We start from the raw sequence: 18,382 nt of genomic DNA on the forward strand, positions 1-18,382 counted from the left end.
GTATATCCAAATAGTATTCTTTTAATAATTTATCTTGTGTATATTGTTTTGTCTACATGTATGTATATGTATAATATGTGTACTTTGTACCAGAGGAGTTTAGAAGAAGGGATTAAATCTCCTGGAACTGGAGTTACAGAAGGTTATAAGCAACTGTGTTGGAGCTAGGAACTGAACCTGGGTCCCCTGTAAGAGCAACAAGTGCTCTTAACCACTGAGCTATCTCTCCAGCCCCAAGAATGATATTCTTTAAAAATATTGATTTATTTGGTGTGTATGTCTGTCAAGTGCATGTGAAGATCGGAGGATAGCTTATGAAAGTTGTTTCTCTCCTTCTATGTGTCCTGGGGATTGAGCTCACAGTGTTAGGCTTGGTGGCAGTGACCAGGCAAGCCCTTTACCCACTAAGCCTTGCAATGATGATTTTGAGACAAGCTTTCATTATATAGTACTGGTTAGCCGGGAACCCACTATGTAGACCAGGCTAGCCTTGGATTCAAGAGATCCACCTACCTCTGCCTCCAGAATGCTGGGATTAAAGGTGTTTGCCAGTAGGACCAGTGAGAATGATATTTGTAACTCATCTTTTTAAGTGTTATGTAAACAATTTTAAAAGGGTAAAATGATCAAGACAAGACTCCTGAAGGAATGACACCAATAGGTATTTGGTGATTTTTTACAATGAAGTTTACATAAAATCAAACTGCTATACCAATTTTGCAGGACATTAACATAATACAAAAATACACGTGGCCTAAGTTACAGTGAGGAATGTGCTTTGATACTGCTTCACTCCCTCATTACCACAAAGTGACTCTTGAAGAACCGAACACTGTAGATGGTGGTATTATTGTCCTTATAAACAGGCCCAGGGCACTAAACCTTAAGGGGCTCTTGGTATTATTTCAGTTTCAAAATCAATAAGCAACTGTGGGCAGAGGGTATTTTTAATTACAGGATATATTTTGAAGCTTACCTGAAATAATTTTAGGAGTTTGGATTTCCACAAAACCTTTGTTAATTAAAGTTTCTCGGAAGAGATGGCAGATGCCAGACTGGAGACGGAAGATGGCCTGACTAGTTGATGTCTGTAAGATAGCATCAAAATCTAATTAAATCAACCTGGCACACCAAGCAAGGTAAACTATGCCCAGTAGTATGGAGAAGGTGGAGCACAACAGCCCAAGCCAGAAGGCGATGAGACACACTGCAATCTAATGAATATATATGCTCATACTGAGCATGCTCACTAGAAATGCAGCAAGTGTTCTAATTTATAAGAATGCCACTCGAGAAAAATATTTAACAGTTAATGACACACCTTGCTTGTAGATTCTCTTGGAGACTGTTTCTAAAGGCTGTCCATTGAGTGAGATGTATGAATGTTTAGGTAGCATACAAACATTCTAAGTAAGTGTTCAGCCTGGAGTAATAATTTACCGAAGACAACACACACACGTTACTAATCCCCAACTATATACTAACTGTAGATAGCCACGTATCTGTTCCTTAAACTATGAAAAGGAATACAGAAAAAGCATAGCATCTCACAACTCTGACCCACAACGGCACACAAAGCAGTGAGCACTGGCCCTCTAAGAGCTTGCTGCTGTCGCCTTTTCTATTTTCTTTCATTTTTCTGATTTACCTCCTCAGTTACTCCAGCTCCTTCCTTTACTTCCAGCCTCAACCACAGGCCAGAGATCTCTAATAATTATCTGTGCTCCAGTTAAAGGAAGTGGCTTAATACATTAAGGAAAAAAGTATTTTTAAAATATATATGTGTGTGTGTGTGTGTATACACAGTGTTCTGCCTGCATGTGTCCCTGTATGCCAGAAGAGGGCACCAAATCTCATTACAGGTGGTTTGTGAGCCACCATGTGGTTGCTGGGAATTGAACTCAGGACCCCTGGAAGAACAGTCAGTCAGTCAGTGCTCTTAACCGATGAGCCATCTCTCCAGCCTGGGGGAGGAGGGGGGAGATGATGATGATGTTATAACCAGGTAGGTGCTTGGTAAAATACCTGACCTCAGCCCACACTGGGATAGCCACAGCTCATCCTGCGGGCACACACTGCACTCCGATGCAGACACTAAGGATCTGGGGGGGGGGGGCATCTCCTTTATAGGAAAGAACTTAACCTTGAGTTTCTGGAGATTAGGACTTTTTTTTTTTTTTTTTTTTTTTTTAAAAACACTTTGTTCATCTTATTTTTTGTGCGTGTGTCATACCACACATGTGGAGATCAAAGGTTAACTTAAAAAAAAAGTTGGCTATCTTATTCTATCATGTTGGAACCAGGAATGGAACCAGGATGCTGGGCATGGATGAAAGTGCCTTTATGCCGCCACCACCACCCCACTCACTATTAATTTTTTTTAGCTAGTCTAACTAAACTTATTTTATATTCTTATCAAATGGAAATTAAGCTCTGGACTGATTGTTATAACTCATAGTATGAATAGAAATTTCACTTAATTATGTTTTTAAAAAAGAAATTTTAGGGCTGGGGAGATGGCGCACAGGTATTAAGAGTACTGGCTGCTCTTCCAGGGGTCCTGAGTTTAATTCCCAGCAACCATATCAGATCTCTAGTGGGATCTGATGACCTCTTCTGGCATAAAGGCATACCTGCAAATACAGGACTCACACACATTAAATAAATAAATCTTTAAATTAAAAAAAAAAACAAAACAAAAACAAAAACAGAAAAATTTAAAACAAAACACACACACACAACTAGCCGGGTGGTGGCGGTACATGCCTTTAATCCCAGCACTTGGGAGGCAGAAGCAGGTGGATCTCTGAGTTCGGAGACCAGCCTGGTCTTCAAGAGGTAGTTCCAGGACAGCTTCCAAAGCCACAGGGACATTCTGTCTCTAACAAACAAACAAACAAAAAAAAAAAAAAAACAAAAAAAAACAAAAAAAAACAAAAAGCAAAACAAAAAAACCCAAAACCCTACCAAACCAGACCTAAAAAAATAAATACATCCTTACCACCTACTGTGCCCCCATTTATATTTTAAACATACGGTGTTCTTTAAAAGCAGCAAAAAAGAAAAAGCTTCAAAGAAAACGCTCAATTCTTTTGATTATCTGTAATGCTGCCGAGAACTTTTACACTGAGAACAATCCATACTTGTACTGATGCATGCCAGTTATCTCTGTACTCAGGACAGTTACTAAGAAGCTTCAATATCTGTGTATGGCAACTTGTCTCGAGGAAAACACTGCTCAACAGAGCAGCCCGGAGCCCAAGACACTTGTACTCTACTGCAGGCAGGCTGCAGCACCTGCTCCTTCACAAAGCATCCTTATGACACTAGAGCACAGGATGGAGCAACTAAAATCTAAGCAACAGAAAAGGGAACTTTTTTCTTTTGGTCAAATCCAGTCATTCTAGGTAGAATAATAATACTTAACAAGAACCAAAAGTTTACTTTCTGTCAACTCGTTTAAAATACAGACCAAGTTTTGCTGGAGATAACTCAGCAGTTATCTGAGTTATAGAAAGGGGAGCCAGACTCTACTTACAGAATTATTTTTTCTGAGGTTACATTATTAGAAAAACAACATTTTATCTTTTATAAGACAAGAGGGGCAGGTTCAGGGGAAGAATCTCAAGTATTGAGAGGGAGAATTAAAAAGAAAAAAAAAATTAAGCAAGCCCAAGTTTACAATGAAATTGATGATGGTACTGAGTTTAGCACTATTTTCACAATAAATTATTTTTCTGTTGTCTTTGGATTATGGCTTAAAAACAAAAACAACCTCAGTTACGGCCTCAGCTGAACCCACTCTAGCTTTGTTTATCATAGCTCAGACTTCTTGCAAGTTAACAGTCTATAAGGCCATTTTACAGACGGTTGTGAAGCTGGACTGAGTAAGTGATCTGGGGAGCATTCCTCACCTGGAAATCTGAAATGCTCTAAAATATGAATCTTTCTGAACATCAATATGATGCTACAAGCAGAGAAACCCATACTTCAAGACCATGTTTTAGACAGAATATTATTTAAAATATTACATATAAAACAACCTCCTTCAGACTATGTATACGAATGGATTATAAATGAATTTCATTTAACTTGGGTCCCATTCTCCAGGATACCTTAGTATGTATATGCACATATCCCTAATTCTGAAAAGACTTCAAAATATGTCCAGTTCCAAGCATTTCAGACAAAAGACACTGTCATAAAAAAAACTGGAGAGTTATTTCTAAAATTACACTTCTCTTCATTCCAAATGAGCTAAATGTTTTTTCTTAAATCAGCTTGATGTACAATTTATAATTAGGTACAAGTAACCTCTGTAATAAAAAACTGAAATCACTGCAAAATTGCAATTATATTACAATAAGGAAACTTTGGCAGTGCACCAGGTTAAATCCTGGCCAAGACTCTGCAGCACGCGGGGTCGCAGTGTAGGACAAAAGTGCTGTAGACTGAGAAGGGCCGGTTTGCAGCCCAACAGCGTTAGGCTCTACAGCACTCTGATCCAGGCCAACAGTTACAACTCACCCAGGGAACTCCCTCAATTACCTTCGACTATCCAAATCTTTGTTAAATTTGCCATCGGCTGTGGCAATCACCCACCTGTGATTCTCACAGCACTCCCAAGGCCAGCGGCTGCGCACATAAACCAGCCCTCCTTCAGTTTGTCTCTGCCTCTATTCACTCCTGTTATGGTGGGTTTCACTGGTATTACCATCGTCTCCCTTTTAATCACACCTCAAATGGCACATCCTCAGCAGCAGCACCCATAAATGCATGAATTTAATTTGCAAGTTACATCACACAACTATTAAAATATAGGACATGCATCTGTTTAACACCCAGAAACCAGTGTATCTCCATAAATTCCAATATTCTGGCACACAAACTATACTGCCAAGAATAGCTTTTGTATTACAAGGGTGTAAAATTCATTAGAAATAGAGATTTTCATTTTCTACTTGAAAAAAAAAAAGTACTGAAGTAGGCAACGAGCAGACAGACACTTGACTACAAACCGTCTAACGGTTGCTGTTAAGTGTTCCAGGAGGAAGATGTGGTCAAACATTAAGAAAGAAAGATGACAAACCAATGATGAAACCACTGAACTCTTTCACTTGCAACCAAACCAAAAGGGAAATACAAGTCCCAGGAGACGACAGTGTAAACCACGACAGAGACTTCTTCACAACAACCCATCTCCACCTGGTTGCAACAAATTGTACGCCATTTTTCACGTGTTGTAGAGATTTAATGATTCCATTTCTACTTGCTATCTAAGCTTGTACAATACAGACATCACCTGGAAGCCACCCAAACACTGGCTTCAAAATCATCTGTTATTTTCAAATAAAGCAAGGCAGTATCCTGTGAACTGGTACTCACCTGCTCCTGATACTGGCTGCTTTCTGGGGAAAGGGTCAGTCAGAGAGGCACACTACGTCTGTCTTGTATCATTATACATAGGCAAGTGGCAACCCACCCATCTTGGTGTTGGCATAACCACATCAACAAACGTACAAATGAGGCATACCCTAAGATCAATGACTCTGTTGTCTAATCTTGTATCCTGGTTAACAGTAGCTCTTCCTTCCTGGAAAAAAAAAAAGAAAAAGAAAAAGAGGGGAGGGGATGAGAAAAACCATTTTCCCAGTATTCTGAAGCACACCATATACTACTCTTAGAAGCTATGTTTCTTTTTAGTCAACGTTGTGTATGCTAATATTGTACATGGAAACCAGGGAGTCAAGATAATGGACAGGTAAGAGGAAAGCCAGGGAAGCCTTACTGTTGGAGGCAGAGATGATGCTGGGGATGGTAAGGCACACCTTTAGTGCCAGCACCTGGGAAGCAGAGGCAGGTGGATCTCTGTGAATCTGAGGGTAGCCCAAGCAACAGTGTAAGAGACTCTACCTCAAACAGCCCCCATACACCAACACACGAGAGAAAGGAAGGAGAGGAGAGGGGAGGGGAGGGGAAGGGGGATAGTAGGAGAGGGGAGAGAGACTAGAGATGGTGCAGAAGCATGTTATAAAGGTGTCAACACTGGAATTGGATCCTCATGTCCCTGGCTGTAATACATGTAGCTAACTACACTAGCTCAATCAGTGAGCTCTAGGTCTCAATATGTAAGATGAAGAGTGATTAAGGACACCGAGTATCAACTTTTGCATCCATACACACACATGCACCCCGACACACATACACTCAAAAACAACAAAGACAAAAGAGATGGTAAGATGAGAAGGGATAGAAAGCTACGGCTCTCCTTCCCTCTTCCAAACTCTTAGTACATCCTGGGTTTAACCTGTGAGCCTTGCTAACACCTAACAGAAGAATAACACAGAGCAGCAGTTTTTAAAAGTGTGCTCAAGGGACCACCAACAGGCCCCTCCCCAAGACTCACTGATATCTCCCCCTCAACAGGCTTTCCTTCTGAGGACCAGATTTTTCTGGAACCCATTCTGTAGAAGAGGTTTAGCATCATACCCACTTCTGCCTGGGATTAAAGGTGTGTTCCACCATGTAGGGCTAAATTTCCTTTTTATTATAATACGTTCCATGTTCACTCATGAGCGTACCAAGAACTTTGCAACAGCTGTATGATTTTGGGAACTCCACAAGCCCACAGATCCAAGGACTGTATGGAAGTCTAGATGTACATGTAGCCACACATTTACAGATTTGTCCATGTTTAACCTGATGTCACTTGTAATAGGAAAGTTTTGGAAAATATAAAGTATGGTGTGGTCACTTTCACACTTTTACTTTTAATCTAAAATATATTCAAGCATGTAATACTTAACATTTTAATAATTAATATTTTAAATTCTGTCTTAAACTTTAATTCTATAAATACTAACAGACAGCAATAAAACAAAAGCTTATGGGAGGTATTTTTTATATTTCTAAGAGATTAAAAAGGACTTTCTTTGCTGTTTGATTCTGGGACATGTGTCTGCTAGATAAGCCTCTACCACTGAGCTATATATCTAGCTGTAAAACTGATCAGGACACCAAAAAAGTCCGAGATATGATGGTGGTAAGAGTAAATTTAACTGATTTAATTTTGATGGAGAGTCGGGAAAGATGGAAGAGTGGTTTTATTCCCTTGCTTGTTTTTCTTATTTATTTTGGTCTGTTTGTTTAAATAAATATTCTTATTTGCATTTTTTATTTTTTTTTAAGTTTTCCTTTGGGAATGATGCTACAAGGGTGATGGGTGGGTACAGATTGGCAAATTCGTGAGATTTGGGTATATGATGTGAAATTTCCAAAGTCAATATAATTATGTTTAAAAAAAATTAAAAAAAAAAAAAGACAGTAATTTAATTGCAACCAGGCCTTCTGAATTCTGACCTTTCTACCACTGCGTTATATCCCCAGCCCCTGTGAATTTAAAATAAAAATGAAACTCCAATCAATTTACAGGTACATTTACTACAAAGAGGGCATCCAGAGCAAGCACGTGTGGCATGAACTTTACCTCTTCGCCTTCTACTTCAGGCCGTACGGCATCATCCAGCTGCAAGGGAAGTCGGGGTTCAGCCAAACTGATCACATAAATCTGAAAATGAGAAATTGCCAAAAACATTAAGAAGTAAATAAAACCTGTTATCATCTGTTTAAAAGACAATCTACGTGGAACGATGTTTACGTACATTTTTTTAACTGAAACCATTTGGTGAAATAAAGTAAGATGCTATCCATTTTTAATCTACCTAACAGGGAAAATATCGTTGGCTTTATGGATTATTTGAAGACAACTATGATAACACAAATACTTTATAAACCCTAGGTACACACCAATGTAATAAACAAGGCCTAGGTGAATCAACAAAGCCGTGATTAGGGAAATCAAACTCAAAGTTGCAATTAAAATGGGGGCTGCCACAAAAACCAAAGCATTAACACAGGTGTGACTATTATAAATAAACAGTGTTCGGCCAGTGCTTCCACTATGACCAACTTCAGCCCAGCTGGGCTTTGCCCATCTTCCTTTCTTTATCCTGTGTTGTCTCCCTCAACTGTCTCCTTTCATCAAACATGAAATCTCATTTCCTGTGTTCTGGCCAGGAGCTGCCACAGAGGATATTCTTTTATGCTGTTGAAGTTCCTTGATACTCACACATGCTAATTTCGTATTTTAGTGATTAAAAAAAAAAAAAAATCAGTGAGTTCATGAGTAAGGAAGTGTCTTCTGAACACCCTTAAAGACATACAACCTTACCACTAGCACCCCGAGATTACTAAGTGAATCAAAGGGGAGTTGCTTCTATTTAGTTGAGTCAGGAAAGGAAGCTGTGCTCTCCCAGTTTGTGGACGCATATGAACATATACGTTCATACCAAAGGATATGAATGGAAGCCAGGGATTGGCTCTCCTTCTATTAAGTGGGTTGCACAGAACAAACTGATTCAATAATTAACATAAATCTCAGAATTCTACAATTTGTTATTTTTTGTTTGTATCTATCGATAAAGACCAGGCTGGCCTCAAACTCACAGAGAATCTGCCTACCTTTGCCTCCCAAATTCTGGGATTAAAAGTGCCTAGCTATATCAATTACTAAGAACATACAGATTTGATATAAAATATCCATAATTTTATCTGTCTCTATCTTACTCTTTCTTGTGGTACTGGGGTCAAATCCAGGGTACCAAGCATACTAAACTGTATCTCCAGTCCTCACAACATTGTATTATAAAATGAGTTACCTTCTGCACATGTAATTCAACATCTTGCTGTGTGCAGCTTCCAATTTTCTGATTTACTTTTCTCACAATGCCTTCCACATCAATAATACTTTCTTTGTTGATGCTGTCAAGAGAAAAAAAAATCCGTAACTTTAATAATCTTATTAAAGGTGTCAGAATTCATTTGGTATTTAAGCAGCACAGTATGTCAAACCATTCTTTACTACAGGAGACACTTTCAATAAAACCAGCCTCTTCAACCAATTTAAAACAAGTTATTACACAGAACACCTTGTGAGATTCTGTTAAAGAGATGACTTTTTTTTTTTTTTTTTAAGATGCCACAGCTTAGTAACAATTTATAAGATACTTGGGACATAAAAGGCAATAGGACTAAGAGAACTGTAAAAAGTAGTAAAGCCTCTGAATTATTCAAAAGCCCTTTCCCTCTTACCCTTGAGATCACTGAGATCAGCATTTCCCTTCGTAAGAAACACTGACTTCAATAAATGCAATTACTGTTACATAATGGAATTAAATAATAGAAGAAGGTCAACTGGAAAGTTTTCCAAGTACTAAAAATATCAAGGTGGTGTTTTTCAGTGACATCTTCATTATCTAAAAGTCTCTATGCTCACACTGTCCCTGGATTATGACTTATAACCTAGCTGTTCACTCACACTTAAGGAATGCTTGTGTGACACTTAATATAAGACAAATACAAAATAACGACATCTCCTGGGCTGTCCCTTAACAAACCCAAGATGTGAACATTAGACCCTTAAATTCTGTGGGGTTTTTGTTTGTTTGTTTGTTTGTTTTTTGTTCTGAGACAGGGTTTCTTGCTGTCCTGGAACTCACTCTGTAGACCAGACTGGTCTCCCAACTCAGAGATCCACCTGCCTCTGCCTCCCAAGTGCTGGGACTAAAGGCATGCACCACCACCCGACCATAGATCCTTAAATTCTGAATCAGAATGTTATTACATTATCTATTAAATATCACATCATTTCCTGGTTCTGGTTATTTTACACATAACCAAGGAAAGGTATAACGTGAAATGATGATTCCCAACCAAACTAAACTTGGTTTGGTTTTTGTTCTGCATATTCTTCTATGATGGAATGTGACAATGTATTTAGTAAAAATAATTAAGATTCATGGAAAAGTTGCTTTCATTCTGATACAGAATTCCATCATCAGTAGTTATGGTGTTATTAGACATCCTAGAAGCCACATGGTGCTAACTTTAGAACACCGCAGTGACTGACAAGGCCATCTGCTCTGGAATGGAAAGTCTTAGGCTGTACTGTCTAGGATTCTGTCACCAACTACCTACCTCCCTCCTCCCCTCCCACTCCCGTTTTTTTGAGACAGGCTTTCTCTGTAGCTTTGGAGGCTGTCCTGGAACTCACTCTGTAGACCAGGCTGGCCTTGAACTCACAAAGATCCACCAGCCTCTGCTGGGATTAAAGGCGTGTACCGCCACCATCTGGCTACCAATCACCTTTTTAAAAACAATTAATTAATAGTACATATAGCTCTTGACCCTTGAGTATCCTGTATCCTGTACCACAGCCACCACTGAAAACCTAAAGAAAAACACAATCTGTAATTAAGAAGTAGGCAGTCACCTCTAAACTTGAAGGATCAGGCTTCTGTTTACTATTAAAAGCACTTGCTGGCGTTGGCAGTGTAGTGCTACTTCTAACAGCTGCCTATCTGTATGGGTGAGTCCACCTGAGGCCTCACAGACGATACAGGGCTTGCTTCACTTGTCTCCAGGTGGAATGTTTTTACCTCACCGATCAATACAGGGCACTGGGAACCAAACCTACTCCAACCATAGCTCCAGTCTTCCAGTTGTCCCTAAGCTCATGCCTCCTATGTAGAGAGGCCTTTGACAGGCCTCTGGACCTTCTGTTAGCAGATAGCCTTCTTCAAGACTACTTAAGTTAAATACTGCCTTTCCACCCCCAATACAATATTTGTATCGATTATTTGGGAATTTCACATCATGTACTCCAATCACATTTATTTCCTAGTCCTCCCAGGTCCACCCTTCTTCCCCCACAAAAATCAAAAGCAAAAACAAACAAAAAGCCTTCTTTGAGACAGGGTTTCATTATGTAGGTCTGGCTTGCCTAGAACTTTCTATGTAGCCCTACTTGGCCTTGAACACTGAGATCTCCCAACTTCTTCCTTCTGACTATTGGGATTAAAAGTGTATGACATGATGCCCAGTAACACTCCTTAAAAAACCAGTGACTTACTTACTCTGTGTGTGGTGCATGTAAACCTGTAGGAAGCCATGAGTTAAGCCCTGCCTGAATGTTGTTTGTTGACATGGACAAAGCCACGGTAAGGTGTCCAAAGCCTCATACACATGAGAAAATAGCAAAGCCTTCCTGTGGTCCATGTTTAGAAAATATTTACCACAGCTGACCCCCTGAGATATTTACTGCCTGAAGACTTCTCCCTTACAGAGACTATTCTAAGATTAGCTACACCTATCTCCCTGATTCAGCTGTATACAATAAACCCTGCTTCTTGATTAAACTATGCAATAACCTATTTATCTCTATTGAGATTTCTCCATCACAGTGTCTAGTCCCTGTGTTTGTCTTTTCTTCATTCATTACCTCCCCAGTCAGACTAAGACCCTGGAGCCAAACAAGGACTTAGCATATACCACAGCAAGACTGTGGAAGTCGGATAACAACTTTTGGAATTGGTTCTTTATTTTGACCACACGGACCCTAGGGATAAACTCTAGTTATCAGGCTTGGCAATAAGTACCTTACCCTGCCAGACCACCTGCTGGCCCAATTTCTCCCCTTTTTGTATTTATTTTCAAAGATACATCTGTGTGTATGAGAGCTTCACATGTATATGTACCATGTGCATGACTGGTGTCTGAGGAGGCCAGAAAAGGTATCAGATCCCCTGGAACTGGAGTTACAGACAGCTGCAGATGCCATGCATGCTGTGGGAACTAACTCAGATCCTTTGAGCAGCAAGTACTCCTCTATAGAGAAAGCTCTCCATCCCCTCAAGAGCTAACAAGTGAGTTCCCTAACAAGTGAGTTTCACACTAGTCTCCTTCCAAAAGACAGTGGAATGTGGGCAGAGACCCTCTGCTTAGGCTGGAAATTTAACGGAAAAAAAGAAAACCTCACTAACATTTTGCCTTTTCTTCATTATTAGTACCAGATGTTCACTAGAATTTGGGTAATCCATTTCTATTATCGTCGTTATACATCCAAATTATGCCTTTACCTACCCCTATTTGAAAAACTGAATGAATTCACAAGGGGGAAAAAAAACCCAGAACAACAAAAAAATTGATTTGTAACAAAGGACTAGCTCTAAAATCTGCTTGTAGAACCTGTAAAAAGCTGAGATTGTTCTGTGTATCTGCACGTGTGTATGCACACAGGAACAGAACTACTGCCAGTGTAAATTTTTTGGCGGTGTGTGGGTGTGTGTGTGTGTGCGCGCGCGCGAGAGAGAGAGACAAGTTTCATGAAGTCCAGGCTGGTTCCTAATTCATTATGTAGCCTGGGCTTGCCCTACACTCCTTATCCTTCTGCCTCCACCTGAGAAGAATACAGATGTGGACCACTATTCCCAACTCCAGTCTAACTACATGACTTGTTAAAAACTGATTCACATGTAAAGCAGTGCACATGTTCAAGAGACATGCCATTCTCTCTGGCTCTATAAGCACCAGGCACACACATGTGCACTTACAAACATGTAAGCAGAATACTCACACAAACAAAAATATTTTTAAAACCCTTGTTCTTTCATTTATAAAAGAACAGACTTATTATTCAGATCCAAGTGCTAATCCAACCCCATCTTCTAGGGTCACTGTTTTCTATTTGGTGAATAACTCACATTTTTTTCTCACTTGCAGAGAATATGGAATGTTTTATAAATTTTATGTTACTATTCCATGGTATTTTGCTGACTTTAATCTGTATTTTTTTTTTAATGCTGAAGAAGCTTAACACACTTTTATTTTGACTCATAAAAAGTAATCTTTATACATAACTCTCTAAACACTGCCCCCATTATCACTCAGCCATTTCCTTCTAAGTTCCAGTTAGGTGTGAAGTACTTAAGACATGTGTATAACATTCTATTCTGTTGCGTGCATGTGCTTACCATGGTGCTCATGAGGTCAGAGAATAACAGTGTGTCTGTCCTTGCTATCTAATTTATTTGTCTATAGTTTTCTTGCTTGTATGCCAGAATAGCAAGCCAGAAGTCCCAGGGCCTCTTCTGTCTTCAGTTCCCATCCCCCAGGGATTCTGTCTTCATCTCGCATCCTTCTCTCTGTAGGAGTGCTGGGGTTACAGACCTATAGGATGCTGTGTCCAGTTTTCACATGGGTGATTGCAATTCACCCACTGGCAAGCTCATCCACTGAGAAATCTTCCCAGCCCTACATGTTTTGCCTGCATACCATGTGTGTGCCCAGTGCTCAGGAAGACCAGAAGAGGGTGTCAGGTCCCCTGCAACTAGAGTTACAATGGTTGTGAGATGCCAGTTCTCAGCAAGAATAACCAGTTCCCTTAACTGCTGAGCCATCTTCCCAGGTCTCCTAGACATTTTTCTTTTTTTTCCTTTGAGAAAGAGATTCTCTGAGGACAGCCCTGGCTGTCCTCAAACTCACAGAGATCCGCCTGCCCCTGCCTCCCAAGTGCTGGGACTAAAGGTGTGTACCACTATTACACAGCTACACTTTCTTTCGGTTTTTCAAGACAGGGTTTCTCTGTGGCTCTGGAGCCTGTTCTAGAACTATCTATGTAGATCAGGTTGGCCTCGAACTCACAGAGACCCACCTGCCTCTGCCTCCAAGTGCTGGGATTAAAGGTGTGAGTCATCAATGCCTGGCTTTATACTTTATTTTTAAAGCACATCTTTATCGAAAATTCGAACGTTGAACTGAACAGGCTACACACAGTCAATTCTTCCCCAGCAGATGAACTTGCTCCAATAAAGAGTCAAGGCATGCACGCACAGCTGCTTAAGGAGCAGCTAACAACGCAAAGTTGGCTTCTTTGGACCCCAACTTTAGATAAGCATGGACCCTTACCCGAGCGAGCGTTTCGAATATGTCTCTGCAAAGTTTTGAATCTCTCCCCTTGCTGACCCGAGCTTAGCCAAGTGCCTGGACCAGAGCAGGTGCTAAATAAGTGTTCTAAGTCAGTGAGACTTCTGAGTACTTTTATTTTGTTTTTCATTTTCCAGCTATAACAGCTAATGTAGTAAACAGAAATTTTATACCTACCAACCAGTGAAATATCTATTTTAGGTGAAATATCTAAGAGGAAAGAAAATAAACAAAACTAGTATGTAGCTAGGTGAGTCATTAGAGAATGAGGAATATACTTGTGACTCACCACCAGCTATCAATAAATCATATAACCACAATGACTAATACATAGAAAAATAAAGTCAAACACATACATATTTATGTACAGAATAAGCTGTTTTCAGGATTAAAACTGCCTGAATTCTGGAGCTCAGCGAGGATTGTTGACCAAGCACAAAGAACGATCTGTGATTTTAAGTCAGATTCGTCTACACAGCAAGTTCCAGGCTAGCCAGGCTCCATGGTAGAGAGACTGCCTCAAACAAAACAAACACTACAATTACTAGTTCTATTAGTCTTTTAAAGCTGCTGCTGGAAGAGTCAGCCTTTAAACCTTAAAAAACGTATTTACATATTAACTGCCGCCCTCTATAGAGTTGGTATGGAAGACTTCCATAGTACCCTACCAAACAAATAAAAATAAATAAATAAATAGATAGATAGATAGATAGATCTTGACTTTATATACCCTGTAGCTTTAAATGACACTGAATTAAAAGCAACTTTCCAGAAGAAGAAGAAAAGAAGCTCACTTCTCGCTCAACTCTTCAGCTAAGAATTGTTGAAAATGTAAGTGCGGTCTGAAGCACAATCTTGCACAGGGATAACATCTTCTGCTTCCAGAAAACCCACACTTTACAGAAAGGCCATCAACCATTTCAAACACACAATTACCATTACGGTCTTGAAATCCCTACGGAGTTAGATGTGTCAGCCTCCCTTCGTAATTCATGCAGTTGCTTCATTTTCCTATCCAGTCAGTCACAAGAAAATTGATCTTTCTAACAGACTGATTAAAATGATCTGCCCAAGCGTCCTATGGCACTGAATCTAATTAGTGAGCCAACTTTTGGGTAAGAAAATCGATAAACTGGATGAACCTGGGACACATATTTCCCTTCACATTAAACACCAATGTTTCTTTCCAAGGAAAAAAATCCAAAAGCTCAAAATTAGCAATATAGTGTAGTCAATAAGGCAAAAGGCAAGAACCTCAGATTTAATATCTAAAGTAAATGCTAAGATCATTATCTACTTAAGATATTAAAAGTGACCTTGAATTTTGCCTTTTAAGTGATTAGGAAACCCCAGCTGGAACTATCTGCTTTGGTATTTTTAATAGTGGAATCCTAGCTTGTCTCCACCTGGTAAAGGCCAATGGGAATAAGGTTAAATGTAGGCCTGTATGGAATTAACATATAAATGCCATTCCTTTTCTCACTCTTGTTGTTTAAGAGTCCACATGTTTTATTGCCCAGTGTCCAAAGGAAGCACCTTCAAAATGTAAACACCGAGAGGCCCAGTGTTTAGGTGCTCCTCCAGGAGTAAAGTCAGCCACAAGCATTTCATATGTAAAAACTGACCCAGCAGAGCATGAGAGCTAAGTGAGGATTAAAAGCAGCCTTTCCCTCATACACATATTTCTGTGCATTTTATTTTCTAAGCCAGATTCTGGCAGCATTAGCTGGCCCACTCCCTAAGCAGCTGGCTTCCCCCAAACAATGTGGTATAAAATATTCTTTTCAATCACTTCATGCTTCATTGGTTCTCAAATTTTTAAAGTCAGCTAAAAACATAAGTAAGCCTTTCATTTTATTTAAGCACAAGACCCAGAACTAGTTTAGAAGCTGGTCATATGCTGTTTTGATCTTAATAGGAGGCCACTAGAATATTTTGCAGAATTCATTGTTTTCCAAAGTTTTCTTGTATAATTTACACTTTAAACTAAAGGATAAAAAAAGGAAGTATCTGAAGTCTCTAAGTCTTAAATCTTGATTTTTTCAGTGTCAAATAGAAGAGGGACAGATATCTCACAACCCTACACATGCACTTGGTCTTGGTGTGAGATAAGGCACCAGGAGTTTGTAGATCAGGAACTTACAGATGTTGCCGGCAAGAAGACAAAGCAGCAGAGGATAAGGGAGTTTTGGGTGAGGAACAAGATGATGGGAAGCAGGGTGGGAAGGATTCTAAGCGAAGACCAGGATGATGGTGGAACAGTGGGGTTATTTCTACTGAAGCCACCTTTCACTCCTGTTACTTTCCTCATTCCCACACAAGGGTAGTTAAAAAGGAAGGCAATTTTGATATAACACTTAGGAACAATGCCAACAAGATAATTCATTACTGGTCTATGCTAGGCATCTCTATGCTAGGCATCATCAACTAGAAACACAATGCCAATGACCATGGTGGTAGCATGGGTGACATCAACCATGAAGAAACACTCAGAACACATACTGCTAACATCCCCTGTGACCTGAGTCATTAGCCACACCCATTTGCACTTGATATGCCCTCCAATTCCAGGCAGCTTTCACAACTATCTCACAATGGCATACACTACATCTCTCTAGAGGATTTTTCACATGCAAACTACAGATATTTTACTCAAAGAAAAGTGCCACGCTTACTTCTTGTGTATTTACTGACTATCCAACATTTGTGAAATTGTTCAACTTCCCTTTAGAATATAAAATTCTTGCCCTTTAAAAATGTGCCATCAAAGTTTCTCAGTGTTATGCTATTAACCTCACTTATCCATAAACTGTGATTTTTACTGCAGTTTCACATAGCACAGTGATTTTTGGGGACGTGTACGCCACACAACAGCAGAATTAACAATGTCTAAAGCACCGCTTTAGGAAAATATAATTTAAGAGGACACTCATATTGGAATGTCTCAGGAGCACTTTCTCTAAAGGGAAGATGGAGCAGTTTAGGAGGTTTCAGCTTATACAGCTGCGGGACAATCACCTGTAAGCCAATGAGTGAGCAACAGGACGAGTCAGGCAGGCAGCAGCACTTAGCACAAGGCAAACTGTGACTTTAAATTCGAAGTCTATAGTTGCATTTCCCTGACAGCTGCTTCACTGGGTGATTTTGCAGCTCATTCCTCAGGATGGCAGTGGAAGGAATTATAAAATACACTGCTGACAGCCGTGTTGGTAAGAGGAAAAAACAAAAACAAAAAGGCCAAAGTCTTATCTAAACTATGTGGGACCGTTAGATCTATTTTGTAACATCAAGGTTCCATGTTTATAACGTAGATTTCTTATTACTGAAATTATGCAGAAAAAGTAACTGTCACTGCAAACAGTTACAACTCTTTTCCCTCCACTGTTTTCCCAGCGAGTTCTAAATAATGGGGTGATTCCCTGGGAAAGCACTCACGCTTTCTAAGAGACAGACTCATTTGTATTAACATTAGAAAACCTTTAAATTCCTCCTCTGGAATAGGTTTTTCGTATCAATAAATTCAAAATATTTCCCTTCCTGTGTAATCAGACTTTCCAATGCTGTGACAGAATATTTGACAATAAAACTTAAGGTAGGACTGACTTTGCTGTGGCTACCAGCATTTGAGGCCATCGCAGTGAGGAGTGTAGAGAGGCTCACCTCACAGAAGCCTAGATAGAGAAAAAGGAAGTCTGTGCTTGAACCCCAGCCCAACTAACCATCTCATTTACTGCATAATTTTATACATGTTTCAATTTTATTTTTGGGAGGCAGGGTCTCACTGTGTAGACCAGGCTGGCCTTGAACTCAAGAGATTACTTGCCTCTGCCTCCTGAGTTCTAGGATTAAAGGTGTGTACCACCATGCCTAGCACAATCAATTATATTTTTAAAAGTCTCCCCTCTATTTTGACTTTAACTTGGGGGCAGTGTCTAACAAGTAGACCGAATCTGTGGAGGGCTTTGAACTAACATCATGAAGAGGCAAGTTGATATAGAGGCTATAAAGGTGAGTCCTACCCTAGGGACAGGAGCTTAGTCAAAACACTCAGTATTTCATTCCTAAATTTCCTTTGTTAAAAAGACAGAGACAGCAAATCACTGCTATACTCATCAGGAGTTTGCACTAATGTTCTTAAGAAATCTGTCTTATTAAGTAGCCCAGGCAACGACCAATTCATTAGTTATCACCATGAGTCTTTGTCACAAGAACCCTCATTACTCACAAAGTAACCAAAGCCATCAGTACACCTATTAATTTCTCTGGCTTAATTATTTAATATATTACTGCCAAAAGTTATACAATTAAAATCTAAGTACCATGTGTTAAGGCAATTGTATAAAACTGGCTCCATCACTTGTATATAACTAAAGGTTTTATAATTTGCAATAGCTTACCTTTCCCACACTTTGCTAACTGTATAAAGTCTAATTTTTAAGACACTAAAAAACAGAAGCATGCTTTTAAAAATTTACTTTACAGCTTATCTGTTTAGTATGAATGCCATCTAGATCCTTGACTGAGTTCTACTTCATAAACTATGAATATGGAATTATCTATA

The 18,382-nt window shown here is 39.5% G+C and overlaps 1 protein-coding gene across 2 annotated transcripts in view; it reads right to left on the reverse strand.

The window, feature by feature from the left end:
• Dars1 (aspartyl-tRNA synthetase 1) overlaps window positions 1-18,382 on the reverse strand; it is a 41,098-nt gene that overhangs the window by 9,893 nt on the left and 12,823 nt on the right. For both annotated transcript variants that reach the window (XM_051203955.1, XM_051203954.1), the window contains exons 5-8: window positions 8,718-8,820; window positions 7,487-7,567; window positions 5,534-5,593; window positions 977-1,088 (exon numbers count right to left, since the gene is read on the reverse strand). In XM_051203955.1, the coding sequence (XP_051059912.1) occupies window positions 977-1,088; window positions 5,534-5,593; window positions 7,487-7,567; window positions 8,718-8,820 (356 nt within the window). The remainder of the gene's footprint in view (window positions 1-976; window positions 1,089-5,533; window positions 5,594-7,486; window positions 7,568-8,717; window positions 8,821-18,382) is intronic.

Source organism: Phodopus roborovskii, unplaced genomic scaffold (genome assembly GCF_943737965.1).
Source record: "Phodopus roborovskii unplaced genomic scaffold, PHOROB, whole genome shotgun sequence".
In the NCBI taxonomy this organism is placed as follows: domain Eukaryota; kingdom Metazoa; phylum Chordata; class Mammalia; order Rodentia; family Cricetidae; genus Phodopus; species Phodopus roborovskii.